Source organism: Gadus chalcogrammus, chromosome 3 (assembly GCF_026213295.1).
Source record: "Gadus chalcogrammus isolate NIFS_2021 chromosome 3, NIFS_Gcha_1.0, whole genome shotgun sequence".
NCBI lineage: Eukaryota > Metazoa > Chordata > Actinopteri > Gadiformes > Gadidae > Gadus > Gadus chalcogrammus.
The window spans coordinates 25,496,372-25,509,920 of NC_079414.1; the positions used below are offsets into that span (position 1 = coordinate 25,496,372).

At 51.2% G+C, this 13,549-nt stretch overlaps 1 protein-coding gene across 7 annotated transcripts in view; it reads left to right on the forward strand.

Annotated features, from left to right (window-relative positions):
* ctnnd1 (catenin (cadherin-associated protein), delta 1) overlaps positions 1–13,549 on the forward strand; it is a 34,443-nt gene that overhangs the window by 18,496 nt on the left and 2,398 nt on the right. For 4 of the 7 annotated variants that reach the window (XM_056586930.1, XM_056586926.1, XM_056586932.1 and 1 more), the window contains 14 exons: positions 50–121; positions 544–694; positions 1,475–1,676; positions 3,288–3,405; positions 4,243–4,399; positions 5,629–5,646; positions 6,011–6,076; positions 6,830–6,957; positions 7,994–8,144; positions 8,637–8,832; positions 10,350–10,543; positions 11,109–11,162; positions 11,557–11,636; positions 13,176–13,270. In XM_056586930.1, the coding sequence (XP_056442905.1) occupies positions 50–121; positions 544–694; positions 1,475–1,676; positions 3,288–3,405; positions 4,243–4,399; positions 5,629–5,646; positions 6,011–6,076; positions 6,830–6,957; positions 7,994–8,144; positions 8,637–8,832; positions 10,350–10,543; positions 11,109–11,162; positions 11,557–11,636; positions 13,176–13,235 (1,647 nt within the window). In that variant the 3' untranslated portion in view covers positions 13,236–13,270. Of the gene's footprint in view, positions 1–49; positions 122–543; positions 695–1,474; positions 1,677–3,287; positions 3,406–4,242; positions 4,400–5,628; positions 5,647–6,010; positions 6,077–6,829; positions 6,958–7,993; positions 8,145–8,636; positions 8,833–10,349; positions 10,544–11,108; positions 11,163–11,556; positions 11,637–12,846; positions 12,910–13,175; positions 13,271–13,549 lie in introns of those variants that run through there. The other 3 variants (XM_056586927.1, XM_056586929.1, XM_056586928.1) reach the window with 3 other exon arrangements.

Consider the following 13,549-nt stretch of genomic DNA (forward strand, 5'->3'; position numbering starts at 1 on the left):
CGAGTGGGAGGACGTGCGATCGCTGAACTGTTCTCCTCCTCCTCCCCAGATGAAGACCGAGGTGCGTCGAATGAAGGGCATCCCGGCTCTGGTGTCGATGCTGGACAACCCCAACAAAGAGGTCCGTCTCTCCGTTCCCCGTCCTCTTCTGCTATCCAGCTCTTCGACTCTGTTGTGTTTCATGTGTTGTTTTTTTTTCTTCGGATCGGAGTCCCCGATTTACTTTCACCGTCAACACTTGACCCCCTCTGTGACCGAATGCGACCACAGGGACTTATGGTCCAGTGTTGGCAATTAGGGCACTTAAACAGTACTTAGCATCCTGCAGCATCTTATCCTATCTATCCTTGTTGTTAACGGAGAATGGGTTAACCTAGCGATTGTTACTGTACCGAAAGAGATATACTTTTGTTTCTCCTTTTTTTCTGACAAACGTATTTATTGTAAATCTCTTCGGTTAAAAGCGTCTGCTGAACACCCTGAATGTAAAATGAATGTGTGAGTCCTTCCTGGTTCTCACCGTGGTCTGACGTCTCGTTCCAGGTCCACCACGCGGCGTGCGGAGCGCTGAAGAACATCTCCTACGGCCGGGACGCCGAGAACAAGATCGCCATCAAGAACTGCGACGGCGTTCCCGCCCTGGTGCGGCTGCTGAGGAAGACCCACGACCAGGACCTCACAGACACCATCACCGGTACGTCTCCCCCCCCCCCCCCCCCCCCCCCCCCCCCCCGCACGCACGCACGCACGCACGCACGCACGCACGCACGCACGCACGCACGCACGCACGCACGCACGCACGATGACGCACTGAATCCACACTCTCTACCTAAACACATGCACTTCAACGGCCCTCGCCCGCATGTGTACACAACTCTTGACGCGTGCGTGCGCACGCACTCAAAAACACACATGCTCGTCCACTTCCTGGAAGTGGATCAGGAAGTGAGGTCATGAGGACATTCCAGTCTTCCAAAACTCAGAGCCATTGTCAACGATCATTTTAGCATGTAGCCCTGAAACAGCAGTGATGCTGGGTACACGCAAGGATTGGTGAGGCCTTCACACAACAGGGTGATCTGAAGAACCACAAGCCAATCGGGGCTTTACTGAAAAGGGACAGAAGGGGGAAATCAGGTACAAAGTCGGGCTAGCTACCCTGTAGCGTGTACCCAGCGTCGGCAAGTAAGAAGTCAATGCTAGCACCAGCAGACACTTTCACCTCATCCTGTATACTTGCTGGTTGACGTGTAGCCGCAGGGTTGCTAGTGCGACGTGTCGAGGTGTCCCCTGAGCAAGGCACCTCACCCTGACTGCTCCTGACGAGCTGGCTGTCGCCTTGCGTGGTCGACGCCGCTGTCAGTGTGTGAATGTGTGCACGAACCGTTCTAAGTCGCTTTGGATAGAAGCGACTTACACCTTGGCCAAGTCGTAAGTAACCCCTCCCCCCCCCCCCCCCCCCGGTCCTCTTTAGGCACGCTGTGGAACCTGTCGTCCCACGACTCGGTGAAGATGGAGATCGTGGACCACGCGTTGCACGCCCTGTCCGACGAGGTGATGGTGCCGCGCTCGGGCTGGGAGCGGAGCGCCAACGGGGCGGGCGGCGGCGAGGAGAACTGCAAGCCGCGACACCTGGAGTGGGAGACGGCGCTCACCAATACGGCCGGCTGTCTGAGGTGAGAGGGGGGGAGCGTGAGAGAGCGTGAGGGGGAGAGGGGGAGAGGGGGAGAGCGAGAGAGAGAGAGAGAGAGAGAGTCCAGTGAACCGAGTGAACCGAAAGTCCAAAAGAGCATTTGGCCTCGTCATGTGTTTCAGTCGACGGGGGGGGGGGGGGGCGGGGGGAGAGTTCCGGCAGAGTGGGTGAGTGCTGGGGGGGGGGGGGTGAAGTGAAGACGGATTGTCATGGGATGGATATGGACGAGATGGATACGGGGGAGTCAGAGACAGAGGAGCGAGGCCAGGGGGGGGTGGAGGGGTGGAAGCGGTTGCTGGTCCCGTGTGGGAGGAGTCCGAGGGAGATTTGAAAATAAGCAGCAGAGATAAGAGCGGTGGACAAAGGGGCATTGACTCGTATAGTGTACACACACACTGTGCGACTCAGTGGCCTGTAGTCCCTACACTGGTACAGCCCCAGTACCGCTCAGACAGACCAGTGGTTTTATACGTCGTGATGGGAAACACAACCTCCTCTCCATAAACGTATAGTTCGATGCCAGCTGTAGATCGTCTGCACTCCCACAATCATTCATAAGATCTTCCCTGTGAATGAAACCCGTTTTCACCACGCACCGGACGTGGTTATGTAATCCCGGAATATGTTAATCATTCCCGGCGTGCGAGTCATGGGAGACGGCCGTAGACTCCCTTATCTCGGTGAAACAACACCAGCTCTCCCCCGTACTTTCACATTCAACGTACGCGAGGGAGGGAGGATGAAAACGTAACTCTGCTGGGGGGGAAAGTGTGCAGGCAGGGTGTGCTTGGACTGGCTTACACGAACCCCCCCCCCCCCCCCAGCGGCGCTGAGACAATGCGCCGGGGCTATTGTGCAGGAAGGCGTGTCCGTCAACAGGCCCTGAACTGGGCGGCACAAAAGAAGTAGGCTAGATTCCCGTTCCACCGCCGTACTTCCTGCCTGCCGGCCGGCTCCTGTCTCTCCCAGAAACGGCGTTTGTTTTTTTGACGCGATCACGGCTCAACTTCCACCTCGTATCTCTCTTCAGACCGGTAATCTCGTTTGGGCGTAGGAACGAACGAACGAAGCCCGCGTGTCTCGGAGTCACTCATCTCCTCACCCCCACTTTCTTTGCCAAGCCTCCCTTTTTAGCCCTCTTTTATTATTTTATTTTATTATTAATCCACACACACTCTCATACGAACTTCGACACACACACACACACACACGCACCTCATCAGACACACACACAGACACACACACACACCTTGACACACACACACACACACACACACACACACACACACACACACACACACACACACACACACACACACACACACACACACACACACCCCCCCACCCCCCTAGCTACCACTAACCATGAGACGCACTACACTGCGTTTTGTGTTGTGCGCATTGTGTACCGAAAACAACCGGCCACGCCCCCCCCGGTGATTATAACCACTTCTTTTATTTTCGACTGTCCGGCCCCCTCGCTCTAATCTCTTCCTCATTCCAACACCCCCTTCATCTTCTCTCTGTGTCTCTGCTAATCCTTTGACCCTCACCCCCACCCCCTCCTCTTCTTCCCTCTTCCTCCCCTCATTAGGAATGTGAGTTCTGAGCGGAGCGAGGCCAGGAGGAAGCTGAGGGAGTGCACGGGACTGGTGGACTCGCTCATGTACATCGTCCAGTCGCAGATAGAGTGTAAACATGTGGACAACAAGGTGAGGGTCAGAGCCTCGGTCGCGTTGTCCTTTTATTTGTTTACGGTTTAGCAATTAGCGACACGCTATCTTCTTAGATGCGAGTTATTTAGCGAGGCCACTGAGTCAGCAAAAGAGGCTTTAGGGACGCACGTTCCGACTCTATTCAGCGCTGCTAACAAGCAGCTTATTGTCAGCGGCGGGACTAATGTCCAAGGGTCAGAGCAATTTGACGGCGGCCATAAAGCGATGTCGTCCGAGAAAGAGAGGGACATGCAGATGCACTGTAAAGGACTCTGTGGTGAGCTCTGTGTCGCAACGTCATTGAAAGGCGATTCATTGAAATTGAACTGTACCGACCAGTGCCATCCCAAACACCCAAACACTGGTGGTTTCTGAGCAGCCCCTTGCATTATCATGCTAATCACCTCTCCAATTATTTCTGTCTGTCTGTCTGTCTGTCTGTCTGTCTGTCTGTCTGTCTGTCTGTCTGTCTGTCTGTCTGTCTGTCGCTCTCTCTCTCTTTGTCTCATTCAATGTCTCTGTCTCTCTCCGTCTCTGTTTCTCTCTCTGTCTCTTTTTGTTTCTGTCTCTCTCTGTCTCTCTGTCTCTGTCTCTCTCTGCCTCTTTCTGTTTCTCTCTCTGTCTCTCTCTGTCTCTGTCTCTCTCTCTTTGTCGCTCCCTCTCTCTCTTTGTCTCATTCAATGTCACTGTTTCTCTCTCCGTCTCTGTTTCTCTCTGTGTCTCTGTCCCTCTCTGTCTCTCTCTTTGTCACTCTCTCTCTCTTTGTCTCATTCACTGTCACTGTTTCTCTCTGTCTCTATCTCTGTCTCTCCCTCTCCCTCTGTGTGTCCCCAGTTGATAGAGAACAGCGTGTGTCTGCTGAGGAACCTGTCCTATCACGTGCACCGGGAGATCCCGGGCTGCGAGCGTTACCAAGAGGCCCTGCCCATCAACCAGGGCCCGGCCCCCAGCGCCCAGAAGGCCGGCTGCTTCAGCTCGCGCAAGGGCAAAGGTCTGTCCGTTCGCCCGCCATCGCTCATTCTCCACTCTCCGCGTGTTCCTCCCTCTCTACGTGAGAGAGTAAATAGGCCAGTGTGTAGATGATTACAAGCCACCAGGAGTGATAAAGTCGTATAAACCTGCAGCGTCGGTCGAGCTTTACGACGAAATAAAAAAACCCAATGGCTTGAAATATTATGGTGCTTTGTTGGGCCTAGCGGGTTGTGTTGGTGTGTGTATACACGTTTATCTATACACACACACACACACACAGACACAGACACAGACACAGACAGACACACACACACACACACACACACACACACACACACACACACACACACACACACACACAGACACACACACACAGAGAGCGCGCGGGGCGGTCAATGGAATGTGAAGTATTTAGGTGACTCTGGGAATGTGCATCCTCTCATCTGCTGGGCCTTTTGTTTGCGTTTCACCCGGACTATTGATCTGGATCGCTAAACCACACGTCTCTTGTCATCATTAGAATCGTTCAGAGTTTTCTTTTGGTTTTTCCCCCTGCACATTGCAACCAGTACTACTGGGTGCCCATTTTGACTACAAAAATTGCCAATTCTCCATTTAGTTTTTTTTGTAACTCCTCTAATCTTTATGGATGGCAGCAGATGGTGTAATTTGATTTAGCTCAGACTGAGGATTGAAGGCAATGTTTCATCGGCAGAAGACAGGTGCTGTCTGGCTGGTTCTGTTGCCCAACGCTCTTGCTCAGAGAATGACGCCATGCTTTTTTTTTTCCAAATAACTGTGGGACAGTTTCACTTTTAGTTCTTTGGCATGCTTATCGAAGGATAAACGTTTTTGTTTTGTGCCAAATCTCTCAAAATGAATCCCAATAGCTGAACAAGACCTGTCTAAGCCAGCAACTGTAGAAGACTTTTACTGCCCGACCTTCGGCAGTCACATGTGTGTGCTTTGGACCTGGTTTGGTGTTCTTGGCCTCCATACCTGGCATGCCCCTGGCTGCTTTTGTCTGTGTGGTTCAGAAGTGCCCGCCATGATTGAGCAACTATCAAGAGGGTTGGCTGGTGTCATGGCTGTCCTCCACTCACTTAAAAACATCTCTCTCTCTCTTCCTCCTTTCCTGCCATCTTCCTCTTCCCTCTCCATCCCCTTTACTTCCCTAACTCTCTGTACCTCGCTCTCTCTCTCTCTTCCTCTCTCTCTCTCCTTCTTTCTATGGGGCTGGGGCTACAGAGGAGTGGTTTTCCAAAGGTAAGCTCTTGCTTCTTTATGACATGCGCTTTTGCTTGCTCCAACCTGCTCGTTATTTCACTGTAGACCAGTCAACACTAACATAGTACTCGTTCTGCTACGACCCGCACGCACTAACTCCCCCCCCACCCCGGGCACAGGTTTGGGTAGTTATAGTTCCTTGTTATAATATCAATGTACTATTTTGTGTGTCGTTTCCCTGGTGTACGTCTCGGTCAAGTGTGCACGCCTCCTTTTTTTTTAGCCCGTCTCACTCTCAGTCTCACTCAACACTGGCTGGAGTTCACTCCCCTGATGGAACCCGGTGTCAAGCGTTCTCCAGAATGTTCCTCTGAAGTATGCTTGTTGTTGGTTGTGACCCCAGGTAAACAGGACGAAGACGGGACCGCCGACATGATTGACATTCCCAAGAGGACCACTCCCGCTAAAGGTAGGGACAGCGCTCCCAACGGCCAATCGCCTCTCAGGCCAACGACAAACACACAAAACACATTGGAAACATCAACTGTCATTTCAATTTGGTCCAAAGTTGCGTCCTTTAAATAGCTGTGGGGATCACAGGGTGTCTCACGATGCGTTACATGGCCCAAGATACCGATAATATAGCGATATCGCCTTTCTGCAATTATCGATATATTGTTTGACAATCCTTTAACGATGCATCACGATTGATGTCTAACGATGAATCCAAAAGGATGATTGAGTGCTGGATTTCTGTCTTCATTCATGGTCCAAAATGAGCTACTCTTCTTCGGATCGTTAGCTTCCATTCAACTTTTCCTCATTCACGTGGAAATCTGTTTGCAGCACCTTATTTTATTGATAGAGATATCTATATGTCGGGCTATAGTTCCCGTCTTACTTTTCAGGATTAAAGCATAAAAATGAAGAATACATTCTTAAAAGGTGTGTGTGTGTGTGTGTGTGTGTGTGTGTGTGTGTGTGTGTGTGTGTGTGTGTGTGTGTGTGTGTGTGTGTGTGTGTGTGTGTGTGTGTGTGTGTGTGTGTGTGTGTGTGTGTGTTTGGCGATTCTTGTATCACACAAGAAGGGCGACGATATATCGCCGTATCGTTATTTCGTCCCAGCCCTACCGTTAAACGTTGTCCTTTTCCTCAACCAACCTTTCTTTATCCATCTCCCCTCCACCCCGTACCCCACCTGTGCCCCCCCCCCCCCCCCTAGGCTACGAGCTGCTATTCCAGCCAGAGGTGGTGCGGATCTACACCTCCCTGTTGAAGGAGTCCCAGAACCCCATCGTGCTGGAGGCTTCGGCCGGGGCGGTGCAGAACGTCTGCGCGGGGCGCTGGACTGTGAGTTAACCTCCTCGCTCCCCTCCCCTCCCTTCCCTGCTGTCCTGTGCAACGAAACAAACTCGCATTCCTCCTCTCCTCAGGACAATAAGTGGGTCCGAAGGCGGAAATCAGGCACAAAATGGGGCTGATTATATTGTAGTGTGTACCCAGCGTTGGCAAGTAAGAAGTCAACCACCACCACCACCACCAGCAGCACTTTCAACTCATCTTTGTTTAAAATGCTAAACATGCACGCAGAAGGAACCTTGTGACACCTTGGGGCCGGATAGGTCGGAGAATCCTTCTCCAATCCGTGGTCCAACGCACGCATGTTGAGCGCAACTGGAAAATAAGCTATTTATTATTACTGTTTAATAATTGAGCAGGCCCTCTTATCCAGGGTGACTTGCGGAGCGAGCGAGGAGCCAGGCAGTGGGTGGGAGAGGGCTTCCTCCACGACGCCCACAGATAGTGGTCTGTAGATAGGCTGTGGGTTCACACCAGGTCCATTCCGCCTGGGAGTCAGGCAGCCCGGCCCCTACGCTGTCCTGCTCCCTAAGCCGGTGTTCTGAGATGGAATCCGGTAATTGGATGGAAGCATGAAAACGTTCTTCTGAGTCCAAGACACGCTGGTCCCACACCAGGCATTTTGTTGTGAAGTGACACACTTCAACAATCGGTTCTTTTATGAGCTGAACGACATGAAACACCTTCCCCTTCCTCCCCTGTGGCACGACACTGAACTGAAACCCACTCTCTCTGTGTGTTTCTCTCTCTCTCTGTCTCTCTCTCTCTCTCTCTCTCCCTGTGTGTCTCTCTCTCTCTCTGTGTTCCTCTCTCTCTGTCTCTGTCTCTGTCTCTGTCTCTCTCTGTGTATCTCTCTCTCTCTCTCTCTCTCTCTCTCTCTCTCTCTCTCTCTCTGTCTCTGTCTCTGTCTCTGTCTCTGTCTCTCTCTGTGTATCTCTCTCTCTCTCTCTCTCTCTCTCTCTCTCTCTGTCTCTGTCTCTGTCTCTGTCTCTGTCTCTGTCTCTGTCTCTGTCTCCGTCTCTCTCAGTACGGCCGGTACATCCGCGCCCTCCTTCGCCAGGAGAAGGGTCTGCCCATGATGACAGAGCTGCTGGCCCACAGCAACGACCGCGTGGTGCGGGCCATGTCCGGAGCCCTCCGCAACCTGGCCATCGACGCCCGCAACCGGGACCTCCTAGGTACGGACCCCCCCCCCTCCCCCCAGCCTCACTGTTCGTCTCACCTCTGTACTCACCTTATCGCCGTTACCTTTGAGCATGGGGACCCAAAGTTTCAGACATGAGTCAAACACCAATAGATATCGCTGCCTGGACTTTGTTTAAACCAGTTCCCCCCCCCCCCCGAAAACAACCCTTATTAAATGTTTAAACATAATCTATATGAATAATTAACAGAATAAAGACTTTAATAATAACCAGAATAAAACACGCCCCACTATGAGCCACACACACACACACACACACACACACACACACACACACACACACACACACACACACACACACACACACACACACACACACACACACACACACACACACACACACACACACACACACACACACACAACACACACACACACACACACACACACACACACACAAAAGCACAAACCAGAGTCAAACTTTGTTCCGCCCCTAACGTCCACGCCTCCCCTCCGCCCTCCCCAGGGAAGCACGCCGTGCCCCACCTGGTGGCCAACCTGCCGGGCGGCGGTCAGAGCCAGCCCGTGCGGGCGCTCTCGGAGGAGACGGTGGTGTCGGTGCTCAGCACGCTCCACGAGGTGCTGGGCTCCAGCCTGGAGGCGGCCAAGACCCTCAGGGCCTCTCAGGGCATCGAGAGGCTGGTCCTCATCAACAAGGACGGGTAGGTCCAGCAGGGGGGAGCGGGGGCACTGCCTCAGGACAGGGTACCTATGTAGACCCCCTTCATCTGAATGTATCAGACACACCCCTCATGACTGGTCATCGTTATATATACACCCCTCCATTACAGTTTATTGTTATTATGTCTGTATAACATTATCTACACTCTTCATGTCAGTTCATCATTATTTATACCCTTCATGTCAGTATATCATTGTATATACCCTTTAGGTCAGTGTATCGTTAATTGTACCCTTTATGTCAGTCTTTCATGATATATATACTCTTTATGTCAATATATCATCCAATGTTGTGCCATCAATGCAACAAGGTTACTGCTCATTCACCGAGATTTAAATAGTTCTCTTCTCCTCCTTATTCTCCTGCTTTCTAAGTAGCTGGCCGTGATTCTTGTAATGTTATCGGAATTTAACACTGTTTTTCTATTTTAGTATTTTGTTGCGTTAACAACTGCATTTCCCTAAGGGGAGAAATAAGTGTTATCTGATCTCATTGGAGAGGAAGGAGGACTTTGTGTGTGTGTGTGTGTGTGTGTTGTCGTGTGTGTGTGTGTTGTCGTGTGTGTGTGTGTGTGTGTGTTGTGTGTGTGTGTGTGTGTTGTGTGTGTGTCACATATGGGACAAAGTGCAAAAAATGTGTTCCGCTAATGAGCATGCAAACACAAACGTGTTTGTGGTAAGATGAAGAATTTATTTTGCATATATTTGGTTAGTGACTAGTCTGCCTTCAGCAGTCTCATTTCACTAAAGGGCCCTGCCCTGAATCTTTCATATTTATGAAATGCGTAGACAGGGGTTCGACTTTGCTTCCTGCCCAGAGATGTTCAACAAGAGTGTGGAGTTTGTGGTTGGAAGCCAGAACGTTTGCGTGTGGGAGTCAGAGCAGCAGTAGCTCAGGAAGTAGAGCGGGTACAACCGGAAGGTCGCTAGTTCGATCCCCGGCTCCTCCTGGCTGGGTGTCGAGGTGTCCCTGAACGAGACACCTCACACTGACTGCTCTTGACGAGCTGGCTGTCGCCCTGCGTGGTTGACTCTGCCGTCGGTTGTGTGAATCAATGGTTGAGTGTCGCTTTGAATAAAAGCAAAATCACCTAAATGTGAAATGAGTCCAACCGCTAGACTTGGTAGCCCCGCCCATTCTGCCGGCGATTCGAGTTCGCCCTGCAGAAGGGGTCCGGAGAAGAGCAATACATTTCTTTCTAGCTTCGATACGTTTTTGCGGGAGCCAATCCCCAAGCTGGCTTTTCCCCCTTGGCGCGCTATTGGCTGCCTTAACACAATGACGACAGGGAAGCGACGGCAAGCAGCCACATCGCGTACAGAGTCGTTTGAACTAGGCCCGTCGATCACGCCTCTCGTGCGGAAGACAATGACAGCAGCCTCCCCAGACCAACGTGCAGTCTACGATTGAGCTCGGTCCGGCAATATCCAGACTATCAAACCCCCCTAAACACCAGAACACTCCTTCCCCTTCCCCCCCCCCCCCCCCCCCCTCAAGGAACCGGTCTGAGCGGGAGGTGCGCGGGGCCGGCCTGGTGCTTCAGACGGTGTGGGGCTACAAGGAGCTGCGGCGCACCCTGGAGAAGGACGGCTGGAAGAAGACGGACTTCATGGTGAACCTGAGCCTGCCCCCCAGCGGCACGCGGCCCAACGGCTCGTACGAGGACAGCACGTTGCCGCTCATAGAGAAAGGTGCGGCCCGGGGGGGGGGGTCTGTGTCTGGGGGGGGGGGGGGGGGGGGTCTGTGGGTCTGTGATGAGGGCAGACCAGAAGAGGGAAGGACACAGGTGACATCCTATCCTATCTGTGTTGTACACGGGGAGTGGGTTAACCTAGTGATCGGCAGTGCTTGGCACTTGGTTCCATGAACATCCTTACTGTACCGACAGCGACATATTGTTTCACCTTCTTCTGACAAATGTACTTATTGTAAGTCGCTTTTGAACAAAGCTTCTGCTAAACGCCCTTAATGTTAAATGGGAATGGAAGAACGTTTAGAACAGGGATGGGGACAGCATTTGACCCGCTCAGACTGTGACGGGGATGTTTAGACCATGTTCTTCCCGCGGGGTTACGGCGCCTTACACTGATTCTTTACGGTGATGGTCGTCTTCAGTTTGGAAAGCAGAGACGTAGCGATGCTGTGGTTCAAATCTGTTCTCTTACGGGGAGCCAGAGCAATTGCCTGAGATATTGATTCAGAAAAGGCCTTTCATGTATTTGATGGGTAATATTAACACATTCTTTTGCAATTTAGGAGCGAAAGGGGACCCAGAGAGAGACATGATTCCTATGAATGACTTGGGACCAGGTGAATACACACACTCACTCACTCACTCTTGAATGAGGAATGTGCATTCGCCGTGCTTTAGTAATTGGACTGATGTTTGCAATCTCAGGATGGCAAAATGCCAGACAAATCTACCCATTGGTTGTGGAAGGCAGATAAATCTTCTTTCAAGTAGCCAGTGCACATGCTGTAATGTTTTACAGACTTTAAAACCCCATATTTAAATTGTGTAAGGAGAGGTTTGACTATGGATTAAACATGTAGTTGTATGTGTATAAATCCAACATGGACACATTGTGTAGAGATGTGTTCCCATCCATTAAGACTCACCGAGAAGCCTCCAAGCTGTCAGCGGTGGGTCTGGGACCGCAGGTTTGGTTTCCCATGTTAACACCAGCCTTCTCTCTCCATCTAGACGCCTACTCCACAATTGACCAAAGAGGGAGAAGGAATACCCTGGACGACACACTCGGACCTGCTGATAAATCTGCACAGGTACACACACACACACACACACACACACACACACACACACACACACACACACACACACACACACACACACACACACACACACACACACACACACACACACACACACAAACACACACACACACTCACTCACTCACTCACTCACTCACTCACTCACTCACTCACTCACTCACTCACTCACTCACTCACTCACTCACTCACTCACTCACTCCACTCACTCACTCACTCACTCACTCACTCACTCACTCACTCACTCACTCACTCACTCACTCACTCACTCACTCACTCACTCACTCACTCACTCACTCACTCACTCACTCCACTCACTCACTCACTCACTCACTCACTCACTCACTCACTCACTCACTCACTCACTCACTCACTCACTCACTCACTCACTCACTCACTCACTCACTCACTCACTCACTCACTCACTCACTCACTCACTCACTCACTCACTCACTCACTCACTCACTCACTCACTCACTCACTCACTCACTCACTCACTCACTCACTCACTCACTCACTCACTCACTCACTCACTCACTCACTCACTCACTCACTCACTCACTCACTCACTCACTCACTCACTCACTCACTCACTCACTCACTCACTCACTCACTCACTCACTCACTCACTCACTCACTCACTCACTCACTCACTCACTCACTCACTCACTCATCACTCACTCACTCACTCACTCACTCACTCACTCACTCACTCACTCACTCACTCACTCACTCACTCACTCACTCACTCACTCACTCACTCACTCACTCACTCACATACATACATGCCTCCGCAAAAATACAGACGCACGGTTAAACACGCACACAAATATGTATCGTTTATTGACTATATACACGCACGCAGACAGACACACACACACACACAAACACGGATGCACAAACAAACACACATGCGTAAACATGCTCACTTTTCAAATAGGTGCCTATAAGCAAAAATATGTGTAGTTTATTGAATATATATATATATATACACACACAGATACACACAGACACACACGCAGAGTAAAATGTGACACAATAGTAAATGGAATAAATCTCCACACAGACTGCATGAGCAGGCATGTTTGAAGAACAGATTTCCCTAACCTCACCCTGCCCCCCTTTGGACTTAATCAGCATCACCCAGCTCTACACCTCACGTAACCTCAAACTAATCTCACCCTTGTCACCCTTCCTTTCCCAGCCCCAGCCCCCCTACCCCCAGTCTGAAACTTCCCACCATGGAGTCTGAAGAGTCCCACCTATGGTTGTTTTTTGCGCGACTGTCCTCCTAAAGCCGATTTTTTTTCCCGTACGAACTCCGGACAATGCCCAGGGTATTAGGCCCAGGCTTTGTCCGGGGTTGCCCTTTCACACGTGCAACACACAACAACAGAAGGTTTTCCGTGTCAGGGTTGCGGGTCGTGTGTGAAAGGGGCTGATGTGACTCTACGCGCTCTGGCTCTCTCTGTCCTTTTCCGCTCGCTCACTAAATGACTAACTCTCTCTTTTTGCTCGCACACCTCTTCTTAGGGAGGGATGTATGGGGAGAGGCAGGCCAGTTTGCCTCTTCTGGATTCTTATGATGGTTAGGCTCCTCCCACTGTAACACTGCATGTGAACGCATGGTATGTGTCCCGCCCCCACCAGTTCTGTCACTCAACAGGCCGCATGGCTTTAACCAGTAGAGTGTGTGTGTGTGTGTGTGTGTGTGTGTGTGTGTGTGTGTGTGTGTGTGTGTGTGTGTGTGTGTGTGTGTGTGTGTGTGTGTGTGTGTGTGTGTGTGTGTGTGTGTGTGTGTGTGTGTGTGTTGTATTTGTCACCTGCTACCTTTCAGCGCACAGCTTTCATCTTGTTGTAAAATGTACTTGTTATGATTTGATGTTAATTGGAAGACAAATGGTTTG